We start from the raw sequence: 21572 nt of genomic DNA, 5'->3' as shown, positions 1-21572 counted from the left end.
TCTCACCCTCTCCTTCCCTGGCTCCTGCCAAGCACACAGCATTCGGGGACCTGACTTCTGCACCCACTGCCGGATCCCCGAGACAAAAGGACATGGTGGGGTCGCACTGACTCTTACCCCAGCTCAGAAGCTCTGGGAGCCGAAGCGCTCTGGGGCTCTCCATGGGCTCTGGGAGTGCGGTGGCTGTTCTCTGAGGTGCTCGTGTGGCCCTTCCCCTGGGACGGCTTGCTGCGTGGGAGGGCGGCCCGGCCGGCGTCGCACCCGTTGGGCAGGTCCTGGCCAGCTCTGGCGTGGCTCCTGGCTTGCCGGCGGCCCTTGCGCTCATCCCCGGGGGGCGCAGGGATGCTCCGTGACACCTTGTACCCGTGAGAAATCAGGAGGTCTTCTACGCTGTACATAATGCACCTGCTTCATCAAAGCCCAGCCCCTGGGACCGTCGCGCTGGCAGGACCCACACTGGAGGGACGACAGAGAAAGTGTTTGTGAGGAGTCGCCGAGGGTCCCCGGAACGCGCCTGACACCTCCCGCTCCCTTTACTCCGACCAAAACCAGAGCCCGGTTATGCACACAGCACAGTGGCCGCCCCGGCCAGGAAGCGCAGAGGCTCCACCTGAAGTCGGTCTCTATCCCACGGAGCCGGAGAGGGCGGACGTGGCCGGAGACCTGCAGGTCCCACCTGCTGCCGGGGCCTGTTGGAGCAGAGTCTGGACCAGTGTTTAAGCAACGAGATGATTAACAGTGTCCACCACTCCCTCGCCCCCGTTCTCTGAAAACACTGGGCATAAGCAGCCAAGACAAAATAAACACGGGTTCGGAAGCTGCAGTTTCGACCGGGAGTTTCTAAAAAGAACGGGGACCAGTGCTGGCTTCACCCCCTGACACTTCGCCCTACCATCCCGAGCCCTACCTCTGGCTTCCCGGGGTGAGCCCCGAGCCAGGAAGGGCAGCTGGGGAAGCCTCTGGATGGCACCACAGCGGGGCCTCACATGTCTCCCTTCACCCGGGTAATCTGCAAGAATCACATTTTTCCCCCAAGAAGTCTTGGGGCAGCTTTCCCGCCTCTCTGAGCCCGGGGTGGCCACATCCCAGCTCCCCGCAGGGTACACGAATTCCACTGCGCCTCCTTCCCTGGGGCCACCGTCCAAAGGCCCCAGCGCTGCTGAGAACTAAAGGAACAAGGAACTTGGGAGCTCCAAGCAAAAACAGGTGGGGCTGCCATGTTTATTTTTACATGAGGGAATCTTCTTTCCTGTGTCTTCCGGTGGCTCTGGGGATGGGCTGCGGGGCCGGGCGGGGAGCACTCAGAGGCCCGGCCTGGAAGAGCTGCCCGAGCGGGCCCCGCGCCAGCCCCAGGCCGCCGGTGGGCGGAAAGCGCGCGGGGGCAGCCCCCGCGAACAATGGCCAGGAAACGCCTGCTGGCCTGGGTGCAGGTGAAAGGCAGACACATGTGCTTCCTGCTGCTGCACATTCTGACTGGGGCCCACCGCCATTCTGCTGACCAGGCACGTCCTCGCTCCTCATCACATGCTGGATGACCGGGGCCCAGAAGCCCCGGCCGTCAGCACGGGGAGCATCGGACTTTGGAAGTGGTCGATTTCCCATTAGGCCGCCCCATTTCATGGAAGGCTGATGAGCCCGGGCGGTTACTGCACAGTCCTGCCCTCCTGACGCTCCTGCTACAGGCCTCGCAGGGGTTGGGCCACTTGGGTCGTTCACACAGAAATGGAAGGACCAGAGAGGCGAGCATTTGCTCTCTGATTCAACCGAGCACGTCACTGGACTAGAGTCTGCAGGAGAACGTGATCCCACGATGAACACAGGGCTAGGGGAGCACCGAGGCCAGGCCGTGAGGCCAGGGTCCTCATTTGGTTCAGGGCTACCCCCCTCCCCGGCATCCAGCACAGGGTAGGCTCTCTCAGACGCGAGAACGCACAGATACGAGAAAGGGACATCCCAGCTAGGTTTTGGAGAGTGACAAGGAGCTCACTCTATCAACTGCGTGCTTGGGTGTATGAGAGGGATTATAGACTTGGGGAACGATGATCTCAGAAGTAAAGAAAAGACATGCCAGCAAAATCCTGGTGGCCTACACCAGGGAGGGTCCCCACACTGACTGGCTCAATGTCACACGTCCAGGTGGCACCAGAGTTAACAGGGGAAGTTGGGCCTCACTACACTCAGCTTCTCTCTCTCACACTAGGTCAGGCTCTTTCAAAGCCAGTGGTGCTGTCCTCCAAGTGGCCGCGCCGCGCTCAGAGGAGTGGATGGCGTCCACCCCAGAGCCTGCGGGGCCGCAGTCCGCTGCCGGGGGGGAGGAGCAAAGGCCGCACAAAGCACGCATGTGTGCATTGTCCGCCTGAGGCAGGAGTGGGTCTACTCGGTCTAGACTGGCCACATGAGCACGCTTGCTCTGTTCCCAAGCCCTCAAGGGGCATGACAACCCAGCAGAGCCATCTTCCGAAAAATACTCAAAGTCGAAGAGCCATAACCTGACCTTACAGGTCTAAGGTCAAAAGTGTACCGATTACTGGAAACGTGCAACTTGTTCTGTCTCACAGAGGCCCGCAGCCCATGGGGAGCAGGAGTACAAAGCACAACAGCGTGGGCGCACCCGGAGCCACATGGGTGGGCCGAGACGAGAGGGGATGACCCGCGAGCCCCACGACCCAAACGAATGTTCCCAGTCCACAAGGACTTCTCTCCCTTGGGCCGACTCTGCACCTTCTGATCCCAACTCCGAGCTGGGGTTTCTCCTCATTTCCACACCCCTGCTCAGCATCGCCACTCCCCTGGAGCCGATTTCTGAACAGCTACGTGGTTTTTCCTGATCCCGATTGGACTTGGCTTACTCCCTTCAGCATCCTCATCTACTGAACACTTAACGGGCTGCCTCGAGAGGCAGCAAGAGCCCCATCACGGACACATCGGTCCCAGCGGCCACCAGGAGAAGACAGTGACGTGCTGAGGAGACGGGCCTCCGGTGAACTGCTGGGCAAAACGCTGTCCCTTTTAGAGTTTCTTTCTGACCCTGAGACACCAGCATTCTAAATCAACAGTATTTGGTCTGATCGCCCACCCACCAACTCAAGGCATTGCTGTAAAGACAAACACAAAGCAAAACCCCGACATAAATGTCAGTTACTGTAACAAAAGATTTAACAACTTGGAAATGTAGACGCACAGTTAAAGTGTGCAGTATCACGTGTGATGCTACACCCGCCCGAGCTGGGACCCCTGCAGGCAGTGGCTAACCGCACCAGACCACAGTTTTCAGACCTGCAGAATGGCACTGCTACTCTCTTCCATCCCACCAGGCTGTTCTGAGGACCGAATAAGATCTTGTGACAGTGTAAGTCACCACGCAGACACAACACGGTGGATTTAGCATGCTACAGTGGCCTTAGTTTGTCTCTGAAGAGTTACTTGCCTTATGAAAAGACTTCACATTCGTTATTAATTTTCACTTTGAAATTCAGACCATTTCCCAATTCCTCTTGTATCACTTAGGATGTAACTTTTGATTTCCAAGGTCATACCTTCTTTATATCACCCATATTTCTTGTCTCTTGTGAATGGACACTTCGACCTCCTTCCAAGTCACTTAGAACAGTGTTATCTTATACAGTCTGAAACACTAAGACACACTTCCTGAGCACCTATAATGCACGAGGCTCTGCAACGATAATAATGAATAAGACATATTCTTTGTCCTTGAGAATCTTATTGTCTTGCTATACAGACTGCAGGAAAATAGGCAGAAGGGACCCTAACCTGATCTCAAGGGATCAAGGAAGCTTCTGGAAGATCGCTTCTAAGCCAAACTAATTCTCCACATCAAGGCACACCCACACTATAAGTATGATTTTCCAGGCGGCTCATTTAAGAAAACTTTTCCTTCGTTACTTCTGTTTCCTTGTAGCAAATACTCACAGTGGAACATCTCGGGAGAGTGGTTACAACAGTGCAGGTGTTCACATACAATCTCAGCTACCAATCTCAGCTACGGGGGAGCTTCTAGCATGGGCTGGACCCAAACACAACAAGAGATGAATGAACCCACTTTAAATATCTTTTTCATTCCATGAATATCGAAATAACATTTATACAGAGAAAACATTTAACCCAAGAACAAACAACTTTATTTCATTATATGCCCTCAGCAAACTTCAAAGGTAGCCATGAATGTCTCCATTTTACAGACAAGAAAATTGAGGCTGAAGGCCTGAGCTTGGAAGCACAAATCTGAGGTTCAAACCAAGGTCTGTTTAGCTTCAAAGCCCTTGCTACTTGCTACTATTTTAGGCTCACCCATCTAAAGTTCCTTCCTATCAAACAATAGAAGTTTCTTAATTTACTAAATAATGCATAAAAATAAACAAGAAAAGATGAAGTCATGGCGGCATTAAAATGGAAACTATATTTAAAAAGAAAAAAAACCTCCTTTGTTCCACTGGATTAGGATGGCTCTTCTACAGGATTCCTTCCTTATGCACACCAGGCATACACATGTACATACATACATGCACACTTGTATGCACATACGTGTACACATGCACAGGGCCCGTTGACTCACTTGACTGTGGTTTTTTTTTTTTTTAATTAAAGATTATTTATTTATTTATTTATTTGACACAGAGAGAGATCACAAGTAGGCAGAGAAGCGGGCAGAGAGAGAGGAAGGGAAGCAGGCTCCCTGCTGAGCACAGAAGCCGATGCGGGGCTCGATCCCAGGACCCTGAGATCATGACCTGAGCTGAAGGCAGCGGCTTAACCCACTGAGCCACGCAGGCGCCCCTTGACTGTGGTATTTTGATGGCAGGGCTTGTATTAATTTTAAATGCTCAGTAATAGAATTCATTCACAAATAGACCATGTCCTCGCTTCATGACCTTCAGCGAACCTCAGATCATTTTTGGTTTCAGGGTCCTACAGAGCTATCGAAAAACTTGTTGGGTGACTCTGAGAAGCAGACAAACTACATCCGTGATAAATGGATGGGAAAGGAGCGAGTAACTTTTAGAAAGAAAAAAAAAAACACAACAACAACAAACAATTAAATTCTAAAAGAAAAATGATCGATATAGAAACAGTCACTCTACGCATAACACGGATAGAATTTGCATCTCATGAGAGCAGGCACTGGGAAACCACAGGAGTGGGCAAACGGGAAAGACTGCCTGACCGTCAGTATGGTGGGGAGGTGGAGGATGAAAGTGGTTAGAGCAAGGACAGACGTGGGAACAAGTAGTTACAAGTCTCTTTCCTGAACATGCACAGGTGATAACAGGGGATGGGGAAAAGGAGTTCAAGAACGTGGATTCTAGTCTTTTTAATCTATTGAAAAGGAGTTCAAGTACATTTATTCTAGTCTTTGGTGACTAAGCTAATGGTCATTTCATTGAGGAGAAATAAATCACGAATAACCAATAGCTATTGGTTGGAGGAGATGACAGGTAATTTGATTTTAATTTAACCAACCCAGTCCCATAAAATTTTCTTTTTCCCAAATCACTTTCAAGTGGATTTTCATCTAATTATTTGTCTCATCCAAAAAATGAGAATGAGATCACTTCCAGTAATCTTATTTTGTGGAAGATTTCTACATTCTTTAAATATCAGCCCGGAGTGTTTAGGCGCAGGGTTGCCCGCCCCTTCGCTGTGGGGGTAGATTCTGCCACTCCTTGTGGCTCGGTACTGTCTGTTCTAGCGAACTGAGCCTGAGACACTGCCCCAAAGAGGGAAGCTCCTTGGGCTTCCGTCTTCTCCAGAAGAAGTAAAATAAAGTTGAACTAGAGGTTCTTCGGGGTCCTTCTAGCTCTAGCCGTCTGTCCCTCTCCTGAGCCTGTTTACCCCTGTGACAAGCAGCATGCCTTTCTAAGTCAGCTGGCCACAGGAACAAGGATACAGCTTGTGGCCATCACAGAGAACAAAGCTAAGGAGGTCATGTGAAGAAAGAACCTCTGACCTTGGCCCCATCACCACCCAGAAAGGCCAACCAAGAGAGCTAAGCTAGATGGCCGCACGGGGAGAAGAGGTAGCAGCGGGGTTGGGTGCGGAGGCCGCAGGGTACAGCAGCCAGAAAGTCTCCATCCAGAGGTCCCAGAGCACAGTACTGGACACGTCTTCCAACTTATGTTACTCAGGACACTTGCTTTACACTGACCGCGCGAGGCACGGGGGGCTCTGGGCTGGAGATCAGAAAGACCAGCCCCATCCACACCCTTCCCTGCAGACGCTGTGGTCTACGTTGTGGTGTGTCCATTAGCACATGCTCATCATCAGAGGTGGAGATGGGCAAATGAACGTTACTTTGTAACGTGTACCGTTTCCTCCTCCCTTTACATTTATAAACATAAAAAGTTTTTATTCTCATATTTATAGTCATAAGGCTCCCCAAGGCAGTGAAATAAAACTATTAAAAAGCGCATTAGATCAACCAAAACTTTCCTTCCTTTTTAAATATTTTATTTATTTATTTGACAGAGAGAGATCACAAGTAGTCAGAGAGGCAGGCAGAGAGAGAGAAGGAAACAGGCTCCCCGCTGAGCAAAGAGCCTGACGCGGGACTCGATCCCAGGACCCTGAGATCACGACCTGAGCCGAAAGCAGCGGCTTAACCCACTGAGCCACCCAGTCGCCCCTTTCCTTCCTTTTTAAAAATTGCCTAAAACATGAACTGAAAATTAATAAAGGAAAGAGAAGAATACCCAATTAAAAATGTAAAACAGATGTATACTCTCACTAGTAATCAAAGATATGTAAATTAAACCAAAATGCTATTACTCACCGATCATATTACTGAAGCTTTTTTTTTTTTTTAAAGATTTATTTATTTATTTGACTGAGATCAGAAGTAGGCAGAAAGGCAGGCAGAAAGAGGAGGAAGCAGGCTCCCTGCTGAGCAGAGAGCCTATGTGGGACTCCTGGGATCATGACCCGAGCTGAAGGCAGAGGCTTTAAACCACTGCGCCACCCAGGTGCCCCCATATTACTGAAGCTTTTAGAAGGCAGTATTTGTTGTAGGTGAGGGCATGATGGGTTCTCCTATTTGTGGGTGTATGACTGTGTTGGGGGGGGGGGTCTGTTGTAAATGGGTATTTCCTTTCTTAAAAGTGATTGATATGCTGTAAAATCTTTAAAAATCTGAGACTCTGTGGGCTAATAATCTTTTATCTAGGAATCCATCCTACAGAAATAATCAGAAATACCCACAAAGTCATCTATAAACATATTTACTCGTCTTAATTATGATAAATAAAAAATTAGACCAAATAAATGTCCATTTTAGATATGATTTAAAAATCCTAATACATCCATATGGTAGACTTGGATATGTAATATGTATGTATAAAATTATGTTTCTGGATATACAATGGCACAGGGAAATGCTCACAGTACCATATTAAATAATAAAGACAGGCTACATAACCTTATGTTAAATACAATAGTAATTTCACACACACACACACACGGGAGAAAAAAAACACCAAAGAAAACATATCAAATTATCAAAGGTGGTACTGCATTCTGGTTGTTTCTTTTTTTTTATGGCCTTATTTATACTTCACTATATTTTATGATGTCCTGTCATGAAATATATTTGGTAGAACCGTATGAAGTTGCCATGTTGCAGGAAAAAAATGGTCAGATATTGGCATTTTCATGTACTTTAACCTGATATGATTTCACCATCAGAAGAAAATTTAGGGGCGCCCGGCTGGCTCAGTCAGTAGAACAGGCAACTCTTGATCTTGGGGTTGGGAGTTTGAGCCCTACACTGGGGGTTGGATTTACTTTATAAATAAATATTAAAAAAAAAAATTAAGAGCTGTTTCTTAAGTAGGATTAAGAAAATGTATGTTTGAAAATTGGAAGACTTCATGAAAATAAAAGAAACACTGAAGAATAAATGAACTTTGAATTATGTAAGGTTCTATGTGTCTAGTAGATAGTACATGTGTCATATCTGCTACAGAGATTCTTAACCTGTTTCCAGTGAGCCAAAAGTTACATGTTCTGCTAATAAAATCTAATACAAGATTACAAACAGCATTCTAAGGGTCTTGATTAGACATTGTTACTCTTCTTGAAAACCTAAAACTTCTCCGTTATATTCACCGACATTCCACATTTAAGATGTAATTAGTCCCTCAAATTGTTGGCAGTTCACTGTAAATACTTCTTCAACTGACAACTTCTCAGTCTAATGTTATGATTAATATATAACAAAGTACTTTCTTTAAACAAGAGATAAATAGCTAAGACCCAAACCAAAGCAGAATAGGACTCATTGCTAACTGATACATGGACATTAATGCTTTCTGTGGGTTTCTTTTTTGAATCGTAGAACTATGTATTTTATTATGAGCAACAGGATTGCCATTTCTCTTCTCAGTCTTAATAATTCAGTCGAGAACTCCAGAGGCCCAGCTGAAGTGCTGGGCCAGTAAGTACTCACACACCACTGTTACCATCGCACAACAGTGTGATGGCCAGCTCTTGCCAGAGCCCTCAAGTTGTTAAAGTCTCCTAAACATAAAAAGCGTATTTAATCTGTGAAGTGATAATTTTAGTAGAGCAAACATCACTGAGTTAAGTTTCTTTAAGGTGACAAAAAAAAAAAAAAAAGGGAGGTGGAAAACTTGGTTCTGAGATCAAAAGGATCCTGGAATGCTAGTCTTGCTGGGTTGGGTCAGTATGAAGGCATTGATTCCAAAACACAGAGAAAGAGAAGGGAAGTACCAAATGTTATGCACTTTATTTTTTTCATAAATATTATCTCTTCTGATTTTTTGCCTTTTCTCCCAAGACTTGTGTGAACACACCCAGAAGCGCACATACACCCATGCACTCCTGTCATCTTTTTCACCTCTAAATTCTGCCATTATTGCTTTGGCCACCTCACCCTCTTCTTATGAGACCCTAAGTGCCTCAGTAACATTTCTGGAAGATTAGCAGTCATTAAGAAAAGGAGTGAAATTGGATAAGATTTTTTAAATCTTCTGGAATTTTTGGCTATTTGTAAAAATAACTATAAAACTTAGATTAGGGGCGCCTGGGTGGCTCAGTGGGTTAAGCCGCTGCCTTCGGCTCAGGTCATGATCTCAGGGTCCTGGGATCGAGTCCCGCATCAGGCTCTCTGCTCATATATCTTGGTGTCTCTTCATAATAAACTATTTCATTTATGTACAAAAGAAACAAGCTTAGAGGTAAGCTATAGAAAGATCACCAACAAGCAGCAAATTACAAGGATATTTTGGGGTCTGATAATTCATCTTTACCAGCTTGGCCTGACTGTTCCCAACTATATTACCTACAGAAAGTTTTTGGAAAAATATATTTAAAGAAAGCAAAGGTAACAATCCAAATTTTATTTGACAGACAAGATCATAAGCAGACAGAGCGGCAGACAGAGGGGTGGCGGGGGGGGGCGGGGGGAGCAGCCTCCCTGCTGAGCATAGAGCCTGATGCGGGGCTTGATCCCAGGACCCTGAGATCATGACCTGAGCAGAAGGCAGAGGCTTAACCCACTGAGCCACCCAGGCGCCCTACAATCCAAATTTTAAACAAGATATCATCAATTTAAATCAAGATCATTGAGATTTTAGTATCAGGGTGGTTCCAACAGTTTTTCAATGACTTTTAGCATTTTAAAGGCTATATCCAAGTACTGGAGACCGACCTCGCCTCCCCTGCGCACTGGCCCCAGCAAGTGATTGTCCCTCAGCATTCCTTAACTCCATAGGCTCTTGAAACAAAGCACAATAGCAAGGTTTTAATGAGCGAGATAACCCCTGCCATCCAAAAGGTGAAAAACAACATCTGTTAAAAAACCAAATAAAGCACAGTAATGGGTTCAGCATAGGCCTGAAATAGGATTTCAGGGAGATAGTCTTCCCTTATCAAAATCAAAACCACAACAGAACAATTGTTTCAAATCCAACGCTCTGTGTTCTAAACTCTCCCTAGATTAATTAGCGTGAAATCCCGCCAAGCTCATTAAAAGAGAAACTCGAAACTCCTGCAGCAGGGCTGGTGTTTACTGTCCTCCTAGACTAGAGGACTCTCCAGCCAGGACAATGAGAACTTGGCGGAACCACAGACTTCTGGGCTTTCTTTACTGATAGCATTTCTAGTTTATTTTTAAACTGCACTTAAAAAAAAATTATACTCCAAGGATCTTTTCAGATTTGTTTGTTTGGTTTTTAAACTGAAAAACTGGTCCTTATTTATTCTCCTTATGTACCTCCAATCTCTAGTTGCATTTTATAGCTACTGATCGATAGGCCATAAGCTTCTAGAATCTATGACTACTCAGATGGGTCATTAGATAACTCTGATTAAATTGTCAAGCCTCCAGAGCATGTGAACACTCAGGCACTTTTAAGTTATAGTCCAGGGAGGTAGAAAGACAAAATTCTCTCTTTTTTTTCTGGCACAGACTTTCTCCATCCACCCAATCCCCTTAAATCTCTTGGGCCTGCCAAGGGCCTGACCTTCCATTCTCTGTAGCACAGGAGTAAAGTTTGCCAGGGGGAAGGCCCAGCAGATTAAGGCCTAGTTCAACAAATATTTGCTCACCCACTCTTGGAGAAGTGAAACTGCTACATGCTGTCTGCCCAGAGTAATAGTTAGGGACCTTCAGGACCGCTGGTCAGCTGGTAGCCAAGATTAAGACACTTAATATCAAGGTAAAAAAAGCCACACAACAGTAGAAACCAAATGAATTTACTGAATTTTCAATTTCACAGGCAAACCATCACAACTCCCCTGAACTAGAATTTGCATGGGATTTCTAAAACAACGATACATACTTGCCTTGCTACATGGTCTTAATCCAGTCATCTTAAATTCTAAAACTTCCTGGCATCAGACACTGTTTTCCTGAAGTTTAGCCTGTGAGCACTCAGGTTTGAATACTGAGTCTGCCATTTTTGTCTAAGTATTTCTGGCTGTCTGAATCCTATGTCCCTCTACTCCCAGGAATCCTCTGCTCCCCCCACCCCCACACCCATCTTCCAACCTTCATCTCAAATCAAATTTCTTTGCAGACCTGAAAAAACAAGCAAGAGACTAAGGACATGAAGATGTAGGGGAAACCTAGCAGCTGTATGGTCCACACGACTTCATCCCTCTCCCCAAGACAGACCGGGCAAATAGACTGAGGGAGGGACAGCGAGCACGGGGGCAGGGGGAGGAGAGGCAGAGGATGGGGGTGGAGGGGAAGGTGTTTTGCCTAAGCTAATTGCCCAAAGCCCTCTGCCCCTACAGAGTACGGATGAGCAAGGAACAGGGCAGGACCAGGCTGCGCTGGCGTAGAGTTCTCGTTTTTTAAAATGTTTTTCTCCAGTAGTGAAATCACAGCTTCTTTTTCAAACCCCCAGAAGAATCCGAGGCGCTGGGCACTACCTCCAGTGACAGGGAGCAAGGAGGGAGAGCTTTCAGCTGTAGGTGCTGAACCCCACTGTGGCTAGGGCATCTAGGCAAAACCTGGCATTCTAGGGTGATCTGATGGCGATTGGGAGGGGGGGGGAGTGACGAGGGTGCTCGGGAAATCGGTGTGCGGAGACCTGGGCGGGCAGCCGGGCAGCCCGGCAGGCAGCCCGGCAGGCAGGCTCCAGATCCCATAAACGAGCTGATTAAGGAGATTTACAGCACTCTCAGGCGGGGCTCTTTCCTTTCTCCCACCCCTTTCTCTCTCTCTTTTCTTTCTTTTTCTTCTTCTTCTTCTTTTTTTTTTTTTTTTTGGTGGGGGGGGGGGGGGGCTTAACCACCAGCTGCCCGGGGCCGGGCCGCCCCAGGCACTTGCTAGGAACCGGCGGCGATTAGCGCCCTAATCCCCGGTCCTGACCCCGCAGAGAGGGGCGCGCAAGGCCCGGCAGAGACCCAAGCAGCGAGCGCGGGGCGCGGCGACGAGCTCTCAACGTCCCGCGGGCTGGTCCGGACGGCGCGCGGGGTGAGGGGGGAAGCGGGGGAGGTGGCCACTGTGGGAACCGGGAACCGCTGGGACTCTGAACTGTGGCTGTCAGTTCCTGGGGTGATGTCCGCGAAGTCGGGGCGCGCAAGCGAAAGAGGGGATTGGTTGGAGCCCGGCTGGCGGGGAGGACGCCGAGAGGGAAGCCCGCGACCCCCGCCGTCCCGGGCCCTCCCTGCGCAGGGGGCCAAGCGAGCGCTAACGCCGGCCGCGGCCCTCGGCGCCGGACCCTGGAGTCCCGCACCCCGGCTGGGCACCTGAGGGACGGGGCCGCCCCCTCCCCGCAAAGCGGGCGCTCCCTCACCCCGAGGCTGCGGGCAGGGGGCTCGCGACGGCCGGGCAGGGCACCGTGCGGGACGCCCGGGGCGGGGGTGCGGACATCCCCTAAAGCTGGGGGAGGCTCAGACCCGAGCAACGTCCGGGCTGGAGAAGTTGGGGGAGAGCGCGGGAGGCTGGGGGCGAGGCCCGCGTAGCGCCGTGGCTGCGGGCCAAATGGACGGCGGGAGTCAGGAGGGGCGAGAGACGCCGGGACTTACCGAGCGGCTCCCTCATGCTGCCCCGCGCCGCCGCCGCCGCTCCGGCCGGCCGGGGACCAGCGCGACCCGCCCCGCTCGCTGCCGCCACCGCCGAGCATGCCCGGAGCCGCCGCCGCCCGCCCCACCCACCCTGGGCCTCGCCCCGCCCGGATGCCCGCCCACCGCCCGCCCCGCCCCGCCCTCTGCCCCGCCCCTCCCGCTAGGCGGTCTCCAGGCTCCGACTCTCTCCGCGGCGGGGGCGGTGGGGGGGGGGGGCGGCACCTGGGTGGGGAGCCTAGCTCCCCCGCCTCGTGCGGGCCCTGCCTGGGTGGGTCGTCCCAAAGGCACAGGTGAGCGGGACCGCTTTCTCTCTTCCTGTCACTTGGGTTCAGACGGCTTCGATCCTGGGCTAATGTACACACACAGAGACACACACACACACAACAAACATATTCACATACAGATGCACCCACATTCATGTATAATCACACAGTTGCGCACCAACACACCCATATGCAGTCACATACAAACTCGCACATGCATAGACACACACACACACACACACACACACCCTCGCATAAAACACACAAACACCCGTACACACCGTTTCACAAAAACACAATCACGGAAGTCGTGAAGAGCAGAAAACAGTGCCGGTGACAACAGCTTAGTGCTTGGGATTTCCTTGTTTAAAAAAAGACCTCTAAGAGTCTTAGCTGTAGGGCTCCAGGAGACTTTAGAGGTCAGTCTATCTTCTCCTGGGACAGATGAGGAAACTAAGGCTGGGAGTGGGATCTGCCTAAAGGCAAGAGTAGGAGGAGGTCAGTGGGAGAGTTCAGGCTGGAATGACCAGTTACCTCCTAGCCCACTCTATGTTTCCGTGGCAGCAGTGATTAGACTGCTGCTAGGTCCATTCAAGGGCAAAAGCTGTGTACTCTGGAGGGTGGAAAAAAGACATAAAGTGTTCAATTTTGCTGATGAGTTGGGGAGAGGGAGAGGGTGTCGGCTAAGTCGAGTCCCCAGGGCTGAACATGGATGGCAGAGCAGACAGGAATCCCTGCAGAACGAATTTTTAGAAAACCTCTCAGAGTTACGGTTGTGCTCATTGTAACACCAGTAATACATAAAGTTGTTTGGCCTCTCACTGCAGATGACCCCACTCTGAGCCCTTCATATGCATTATTTTCTGGTAATCCTCAGCACAGTCCTATTGTGGGAGGGGGGTGGTGGTGCATGGGACACTGGGCTCCGGGAGGCACACAGAAGTTGCAGAATCTGGCCAAAGACCTTTGCTCTGAACACGAGCCACAAGGAGCATATAAGCTAAGAGAGCAAAGAAAAAAAGCCAAAAACACTAGTGCTGGAGAAGAAAAACAATATGATCCAGTGCTGTGTGTGACATTATCTGCAGGGCTTCTGAGTAAATCCCATCGGGGAGATGGGGCAGACAGGACAGCATGATCAGGTGCTTGAGGAAGGCACAGATCCCAATTTGGGGTGCTTCTGTCCCTTTCTAGACGTGTTACTTGACTTCTGTCCTTCTCAAACTCCTCTCAGACAAAATGGGGATAAGGATATAGTGCTCACGTCCTGGGAAAGCCTAAGTACTGCCACAGAGTGAACGTGCAGAAACTGACAGCTCCTACCATGGGTGCTTGTACTAACAGTGTTCTGTGGGCTGGAGCCACTGGGGAAGGCTTTGTGGGGGGCCCGGAAGGACAGCTGCATTGTGTCTAAGCAGAGGCGAAGGGTATCCTCTCCAGACTGAGGGAGTAAGATGAGAAAAAGAGAAAATGAATTGCAGAGGCTTTTGTGGAAAATCATAGTCCTAGGCGGTGGTGCTATTACTTCTTGCCATGAACATGTCTTTCAGGGACAGAGTGTTTCAATGACATACAATTCCCATTTGTCCTCAATTTGTCAACTCGGTAAAACAACTTTTCCTCCTTGTGTGTCACACCTGTACGTGTCCAGCCCTCTGCAGACCCATATGGAGCCAAATGTTCCTGCGAGATCATTTATCAGCCAGCAAACTGATTAGAACAATATGATATTGTTGGGTTTTCTGGGTCAGCCTTGCAGAAGTTGTACAATGTAACTGAAATGCTGTATGGTTGCAGTAGAAAAAAAAAAATTGAAGCGATACTAGAGACTAAGTTAAACCCACCCAAATAAAGTTTAATGAGAAATTGTGTTTCAGTGGCAAGTTTGGTAAGGGCAGATTTAATTAGAAGAAGCTAATGAGATTGAACCGCTGTGGGTTCTGAAGATGACTCTGCGATTTTAAAGATTTCTGTGGTCGCTGAGCCCTGGTTCTTTATCACGACAACCTCGGTTCAGTCTGTTTGGCTTCCCCCTTTTTCCAGCACTGATACAGCCCCAGCCCTGCTCTGCTGATTCCCAGCCATGACTAAGGCCACTTGAGATGAACAAGCAAAATGAAAACAGGACAGAACGTGGTAGAGGAGCTGGGGAGTAAGGAGGAAGGTGGGAGATTTTTTTCTGAAGATTTGAGAATAGAATAATGAAGGTTAAGGTTGAAAAGATACATGAGTATTGGAGGGTTGGGTTGTCTGAATCACAATGTAAGAAGACAGAGGCGCAGGGGAGGGCGGTGCTTCCCCAGAGGAGGATAAAAGTTGGTAAGGTCTGTCCACCGGGCCAATTGGCCTCCCTGGTGAGCAGTACACAGTTACGAGACCCTGGACATGGCACATGAGAAACCAGCTCCACAGCCGCGTGTAGTCTCATGTCATCTATACGTGCACCTATGCGTTTGTTGGTTGTTATATTTTTAGGAAAAAAAGGATTTTTCTTTCATAAGTCAGGACTCTGTAACTCAGAAACCCCCTGCGTCCGTTTCATTTTGACCGTGGGAAGAATCACAGTCCTTCTCCTCACCGCCCACCCCACTTTCCTGCAACTTCAGGCCCTTCCTCCTACCTACTTGATTGGGGGAGGTTTAAGCACAGGGGAGAATATCTATCTGCTGCTTCTGTGATATGTGATCTAAATCATGATTTAAACCAACGTTGAGCATGACGCCCTTAGAAACCCAGCACTGGTCCAAGGAACGTGTGTCAGGACCAGCCCTGGGTGCCTGAATGTCCCCGCCTTCCTCTGAGTCCCAGAGAAGGGATTTCACAGACTCAGGAAGGAACTCGGATTATTGAGTCATCAGGGCAGATGTGCGATGACCAGAGAAAGAATGCTTAACGGTCGCTTAAGAAAAAAGGAAAAAAAAAAAAAAGACAAAACCGATGTTTCTTTAATTCCCTGCCTTTTCAAGGACCTTAAATAACCCTCCTCCCTCCTTGCTTTGGGGCTGTTTTGTGATGACCTACTATAAGGTTTCCTTTAGTTGATTTAGATATTCTTTGATGTTTTTCTTTGTCTGAAGAACACTACCAGTCCTCATTTTTTTAAAAGATTAATGTCCTTGATAAAACCTTGAAGTCCTTCTTGTTGACTCGTTTTAACAGTCAGACAATAATAATTATACCAACACTGGAACAGGTGCCAATAAGCCTAATATTTTAGGTAGTGCCATGCTATATATTAATTCAGAGAGTAGTCTGCATAGTTACTTTTAACCATGAACTAGAACTCTGTTTCTCAAAGTGCGTTCCATGGACCACCTCCTTTAGGATTAACCGGGGGTTTGATGGAGAGCCAGGTGCCTGGGCCTGATCCATATTGGGCACAATCAGAATTTCTAATTACTACAGTTGAGACCCAGCAATCTACACTTTACGTAAATGGCCAGTAAGTGTCCAGATGATTCTTACACACAGGAAAGTTTGAGAAGCAGGGATAGAGCACAAGAAATAGAAATCGCATGTCAAAAGCCTAACAGAATGATTGGCCCATGATAAACATTCAAGAAAGACCAGAGCAATGTCCTTGGGAATAAAATTCAGGAGGTGTCTGTTAACCATTGACTTAGACAGCAGTGGTCAGGGCTGTCAGGGCACCAGCCCAGACAGAAAGCTTCTAATCCTGGGAATTAAGAGAAGAATAACAAATATTTTTAACCCTATACCTTCATTCTAAGGAAAGTGAATCTGCAGAGTTATTGCATGGGAAAAATCATTTTTGATTATTTGCTACCTCTTTGTCAGCTTTTTCCTCTCTGAGGCTACGCACTGATGGGAAACAGCCTCTCTGCCTCTCTCCCAAGCCCTGTCACCACCCTAGCAAAGGGTGGCTATTTACTCGTGGTTGACAGAACATTCCAAGCATCCGCCTGCTTGTAGGCTGCGATTCTTGGCCAGATTCATTAGGAAAATCCTGTTTTGCTATCCTCCCGGGAATGACAGTGGCTGGCTGGGATCCCACTGGTACAAGGGAGACACACACATGTGGCCTCAAGAAGACAATGGTGTGGCTGGCACCGTGTCGTCCAGACACGGGCACCCCCGAGCTGCCTCTCTTTTCATCACACACGGGCTCATCAGGAACCAACAGAAAGAACTCTAGCATTTTCTTTAACCCCTTCTGACTTCTCATTTTAAAAAAAGGGAACTATGTGAACAACAACAAAACAAGTTGTTTACCGACATTAATTGCAAGAAGAAAAGAAAGAAAAGAAAGCTTCCGTTTGGGGCGAGAATGACCTATTGGCCTTTTAGTAAGACGGTGATGGCTAGCCACACAGAAATGACACCACATTGTGCCAGACAAGTGGGAACGACCTTTTATCTAATGTTTCTTCTATGCCAGAAGGCTGACTAGGCCTTGATCTGCATCCTTCCACATCTATAAGGGCAACGTCCATTACCGGAGTGGGAGGACTTTGAGGAAGTGAGGCCAGCTGAGCGTTGAAGAGAATGGGAATCTCCCACGCAAGAAAGCGTTCTATGACTTGGCATGTTTGCCTCCGTGAGACCCCTACAGCATTCTGCTCAAGCTGCGAGAATAGATCATGGCCTATCCTGCATTTCAGCTCCTAGATTCTGAGCTCCCAGGGGAAAGGCTCGGTCACCCCCCACCCCCAAACGTGTTTTCCTCTGTTCTGCATTTGTCTGTTTGGATCCAGGAATTACAGTGCAGGGCCCACCTGCCAGCCACAGCTGTTTCCAGCCCCCCAGTGATGCAGTGCCCATTCTCCAGACCACCTTGGTACCAAACTGTCACATTCCAAGCCAGTATGTGCCCTGGCTTGGGACCGCCCCTACCACCCCAAAGGCTACTAGAATTCTTCAGACCAGCCGATCCTCAGCTTTCCCCCTAACCCTGCCTTGCCTTTTACACAGAGACCCCAATAAAGGCCGTGGTCTGTTCTTTCCCCATGCTCCTTTCTATCTCCTGGTGGACACTGGTGGCCCCCACCCTGCCTGTGGCCCCTGCATGGTGTACCACACCTCGTGTTTCTAGGGGAACTGTGAGTTACTTTACATTTGGCTTTCAGTGGCACCGACCTCTCCACGCTGTCACTCAGTCACCTTTGTTAAATCAAGACCCAGGTACAAATCAGTCCCTCTGTTTGCGCCAACCTAGCCCCATATCCTTGGCAGCTGGATAAAACAGCTGTCCATTGAACTGAATTGGTGACTATCTCTGAAGTGGAAAATGATCAGGAAACTCACACCGTACAAGTCCCGAGCAATAAATCCTCACCATGCAAATGGGGCCAAAACGTTCAGCTGAGGGTCAGAGTTTACCAAAGGAAAACTGGCCAGCACTTCTAAGAAAATGACTAGTTTCCTTGAATTATTTATTTGCTTGTTGTGAATCTGTTTTTTGAGTGTTACTTTTGTTTTTTCCACGTTCTGCCTTAAAAAAGTTTACTGTCCTCAAACTCTGTTTATTGACCTCTTAAGTACCTGTGGGATATACCAACCAGAAGGCATGCTAGTTGTCTCTTTGATTTAATCCACCAGAAATTAAATTTTCTAAAAGCAATCTGTATGAAACATGCAAAAAAGAGAGGACAAGGGAGGAATTCGTAGTTTGCAGAAAGGCAACCAATGGACACGAAACATAATTCAGAGAAAAGAAAACAAATCATTAGTGAAAGTCAGCTTTTCATCAGCAATGGTTAAAAAGTAACAATAAAAGTCTGAACCCAGTGTCTCATTCAGCTAGAAAGCTGGTGGGTAAGTTCGATAGCGGCTGCAGTGTTTCTTTTGTCACCCACCCTCCCCCGATAACTTGGTTCATTCGTCCCCAGGCTTTGCCGATAAGACCCAGCAAGACTCCGCATTCCAGCAAGTGCCATCACTAGAGCCTCCGTCCTGCCTGGGAACCTAAAGTGAATTTCTGCCGTCGGAGGCTGAACAGAGCACAGTTCTGAAGTCTGCTGGAACTGCACGTACTTTTGGGTTTTGTCAAACGAGTGAATGTATTCGTTCTTTGTCTAAACATTTTTACCATCTTCCCTACAGTTCTGGATGCCGGGAATGTGCATCAGTCCTTTTGCTCAAACCACCAAATACCTGAAGTTTACCATGACTAACTAGTCACAGAATGAGTACGAAACCCGCTCTGCTTCCCCCTCTCTCTACAGCATACACTGGAGCTATGGTATTATGCATTCTTGGAACAGATGATACTCACGTACACATCTAATATCCTTTCCAGAGAACCTGCCTTCTTCGTGGTCAAGGGCCACCTGTTCACCAGTAGGCAAACCTTTATATAAGGTAATAGTGGATTTTATATGTTGAAGGATTAATTTAAAATGTAGAATGTCTCTCTTCTTCTGCCCCTCATCCCTGCTGGTGCGCACGTGCACAGACACACACACACATGAACGTCTGTGTATGTGCACACACATGCACATTCTCAAATAAATTTTTTTAAAAAAGTGTTTCATAGTTATAAATTCTTTGCTGCTACCTCAGAACAAATTGTTCCATTATTATTATTATTAACCGTTCCCAGATTTCCTAATGAATTATAGTGTGAACAGGGCACCAGCACACGGGGAAGGGAAATCCTGACAGAGTTAGGAACAAGGGGACCAAAGTTAGGAATGTGGGGACCATTTGCAGGATGGCAAATCTGATTTTCAGCCATTTGATGTAAAATTTTAAGGTCTTAATAACTATGTTTAAAGGAATATATTTAAAAGTTAAAAAGGCAGGGGATTCTGGGTGGCTCAGTCAGTTAAGCAACTGACTCTTGATTTCGGCTCAGGTCCTGATCTCAGGGTCCTGAGATCAGATCTAGCCAAGGGTCAGCCTCTGCACAGAGTCTGCTTGAGACTCTCTCTCTCCCTCTCCCTCTGCCCTTCCCCCCACTCATACTCTCTAAATAAATAAACAAACAAATAAATAAAATCTTTAAAAACTAAAAGATTTTCTCTGAGGTGTATTTGAAATGCCAATATAAAGATAGCAAGAAGAACCCCCACAGATACCAACGCTTGAGGAAGACCAAATCCTCTCCCCTCCTTCATAAAGGCAGGTGCCATGAACCATCTTTAGTTCCCACACAACTCTCACTGCTGAGGTAAGTCTATTTATTGAACATTCCCACTTATTAGTCTACTTATATCTCAAAATAAGCGCCTGCCTTCCTGCTGCATGGCTATATGCCCAAAGGCCTCCTTCATCCCGCTAGATGGGGAGTTCCTTCGGGGCAAGAGAGCTGAGGACAGCTGCCGTTCACAGCAGAAACCATGAAGACGAGAAGCATCACCGTCTGAATCTAGTGCAGTATGAACCCGCAGAGCTGTGGGCCATTTGCAGAAAGATGAGTGGTGCTCTGTCATTGGCCAGGAACCTAGGGGTGGGGCCCAGGAACCTGCCTTTTAAGCAAGTTCCCGGATTCTAATAAGCCCCGGAGGTTGAGAGGGGTGGCTCGTGACCTATCCTAATACTAACTTGCCCCTACCGGCAGGTTGTCCTGGTCCCCCCTCTCCTCTGGCTCTGCAGGTCTGGTTAACCGCCAGGCAACCAGCCGCCAGGCAACCAGCTGCCCTGCTGGGGGAGCTCAGTGAGTTGACAGTAACGTGCCTCCCAGTTCCCCTGCTTGTCAGGAGGTGACATAACCTGAAGGAAGAAATACTTAGGCTCCGGGGTCAGGCAGATTTGGCTTGGAGCTCCGTGGTGCTGTTAAGAATTGGGCGTCTTGAGTTCTCTGAGCTTCAGTTTATGCGATGACAAACCACAATCCGGTTTTGAGGATTAAATGAGATATTTTGTGGACGTCTTCAGCACAGAGTCAGCATTCCATAAATGTAGGCTGTTCTTTCGCTGCCCTCTTCATCGGGTTCATGTGAGAATGAATGAGGGAAATGCAGGGCACCTGGCACGTCATAGCCCTCTGCAAACACGAGCTATTAGTATCTTCAGTTTCGAGCAACTAAATATAACTTATGAGCACAGTGCCTTCATTTGTTGAGAACCAAGGGAGGAAACTATTTCTATATTCATTTGCTTTTTATAGGAAAAAATGTTACAGAGATACTAGACGATTAACAAATTTTAAGAAAGACTGTTCCACTTAGCCTTTTAGATGGAAAGCAAGATTGGCATTTCTTTCCCTCCTTCCTTCCTTCCAGACAAGGGAACTGTATCGCAGAGACCATGTGCATTCTCAGGTTAAAACAAAGTGTTAGAACTCCTTAAAAGTACTGAAATAAAGAGTTTAGTCCAGATACTATATGAAGCAGGATATTTAGAAATAGCTTCATTTTTCCAGAGATCCCAGGTATCACAAGATTCCAAGAGAACATCTTAATAAGGGGACTCTTGTTGGGGCGCCTGGGTGGCTCAGTTGGTTGAGTGTCCAACTCTTGATCTCTGCTCAAGTCTTGATTACAGGGTCATGAGTTCAAGTCCCATATTGGGCTCCATAAAAAAATCAAATAAAAAAATAAAAGGACTCTTATTTAATGTTAAATGTGAATTTTCAGAGCTTAATCGGAGCATATGGCTCTGTGTGTGGATGCGTGGAGGGCAGTAAAAGAACTAGCTTTCAGGATTTAGAAGACCAGTTTTGGCCCAGTGACGAGAGGATGAATAAATGTGTTAGAAATCTTGACAAAAATACTGTGGACAAAATAGCCATCTGATACCAAGCCAAGCATATACTTTGAAGCATATATGAGCAGGATAAATTTACATGACTCTTCT

The 21572-nt window shown here is 47.9% G+C and overlaps 1 protein-coding gene and 1 long non-coding RNA gene across 5 annotated transcripts in view; one reads left to right on the top strand and one right to left on the bottom strand.

The window, feature by feature from the left end:
* The window catches only part of JCAD (junctional cadherin 5 associated), a 52407-nt gene that overhangs the window by 25435 nt on the left and 5400 nt on the right, over positions 1–21572 (bottom strand). The window contains exons 1-2 of one of the 4 annotated variants that reach the window (XM_082742201.1): positions 12511–12643; positions 118–456 (exon numbers count right to left, since the gene is read on the bottom strand). In XM_082742201.1, the coding sequence (XP_082598327.1) occupies positions 118–398 (281 nt within the window). In that variant the 5' untranslated portion in view covers positions 399–456; positions 12511–12643. Of the gene's footprint in view, positions 1–117; positions 457–1059; positions 1156–12510; positions 12644–21572 lie in introns of those variants that run through there. The other 3 variants (XM_082742202.1, XM_082742203.1, XM_082742204.1) reach the window with 3 other exon arrangements.
* Positions 12757–14681, top strand: LOC309870109. The gene is made up of 2 exons (XR_014314493.1): positions 12757–12839; positions 14363–14681. It is a non-coding gene; the product is annotated as an uncharacterized lncRNA (long non-coding RNA).

The sequence above is a fragment of the Mustela nivalis genome, assembly GCF_964662115.1.
Source record: "Mustela nivalis genome assembly, chromosome: 7".
NCBI classification, from domain to species: Eukaryota; Metazoa; Chordata; class Mammalia; order Carnivora; family Mustelidae; genus Mustela; species Mustela nivalis.
The sequence above is the reverse complement of the archived record's forward strand: the minus strand, read 5'-3'. Positions and strand labels throughout refer to the sequence as shown.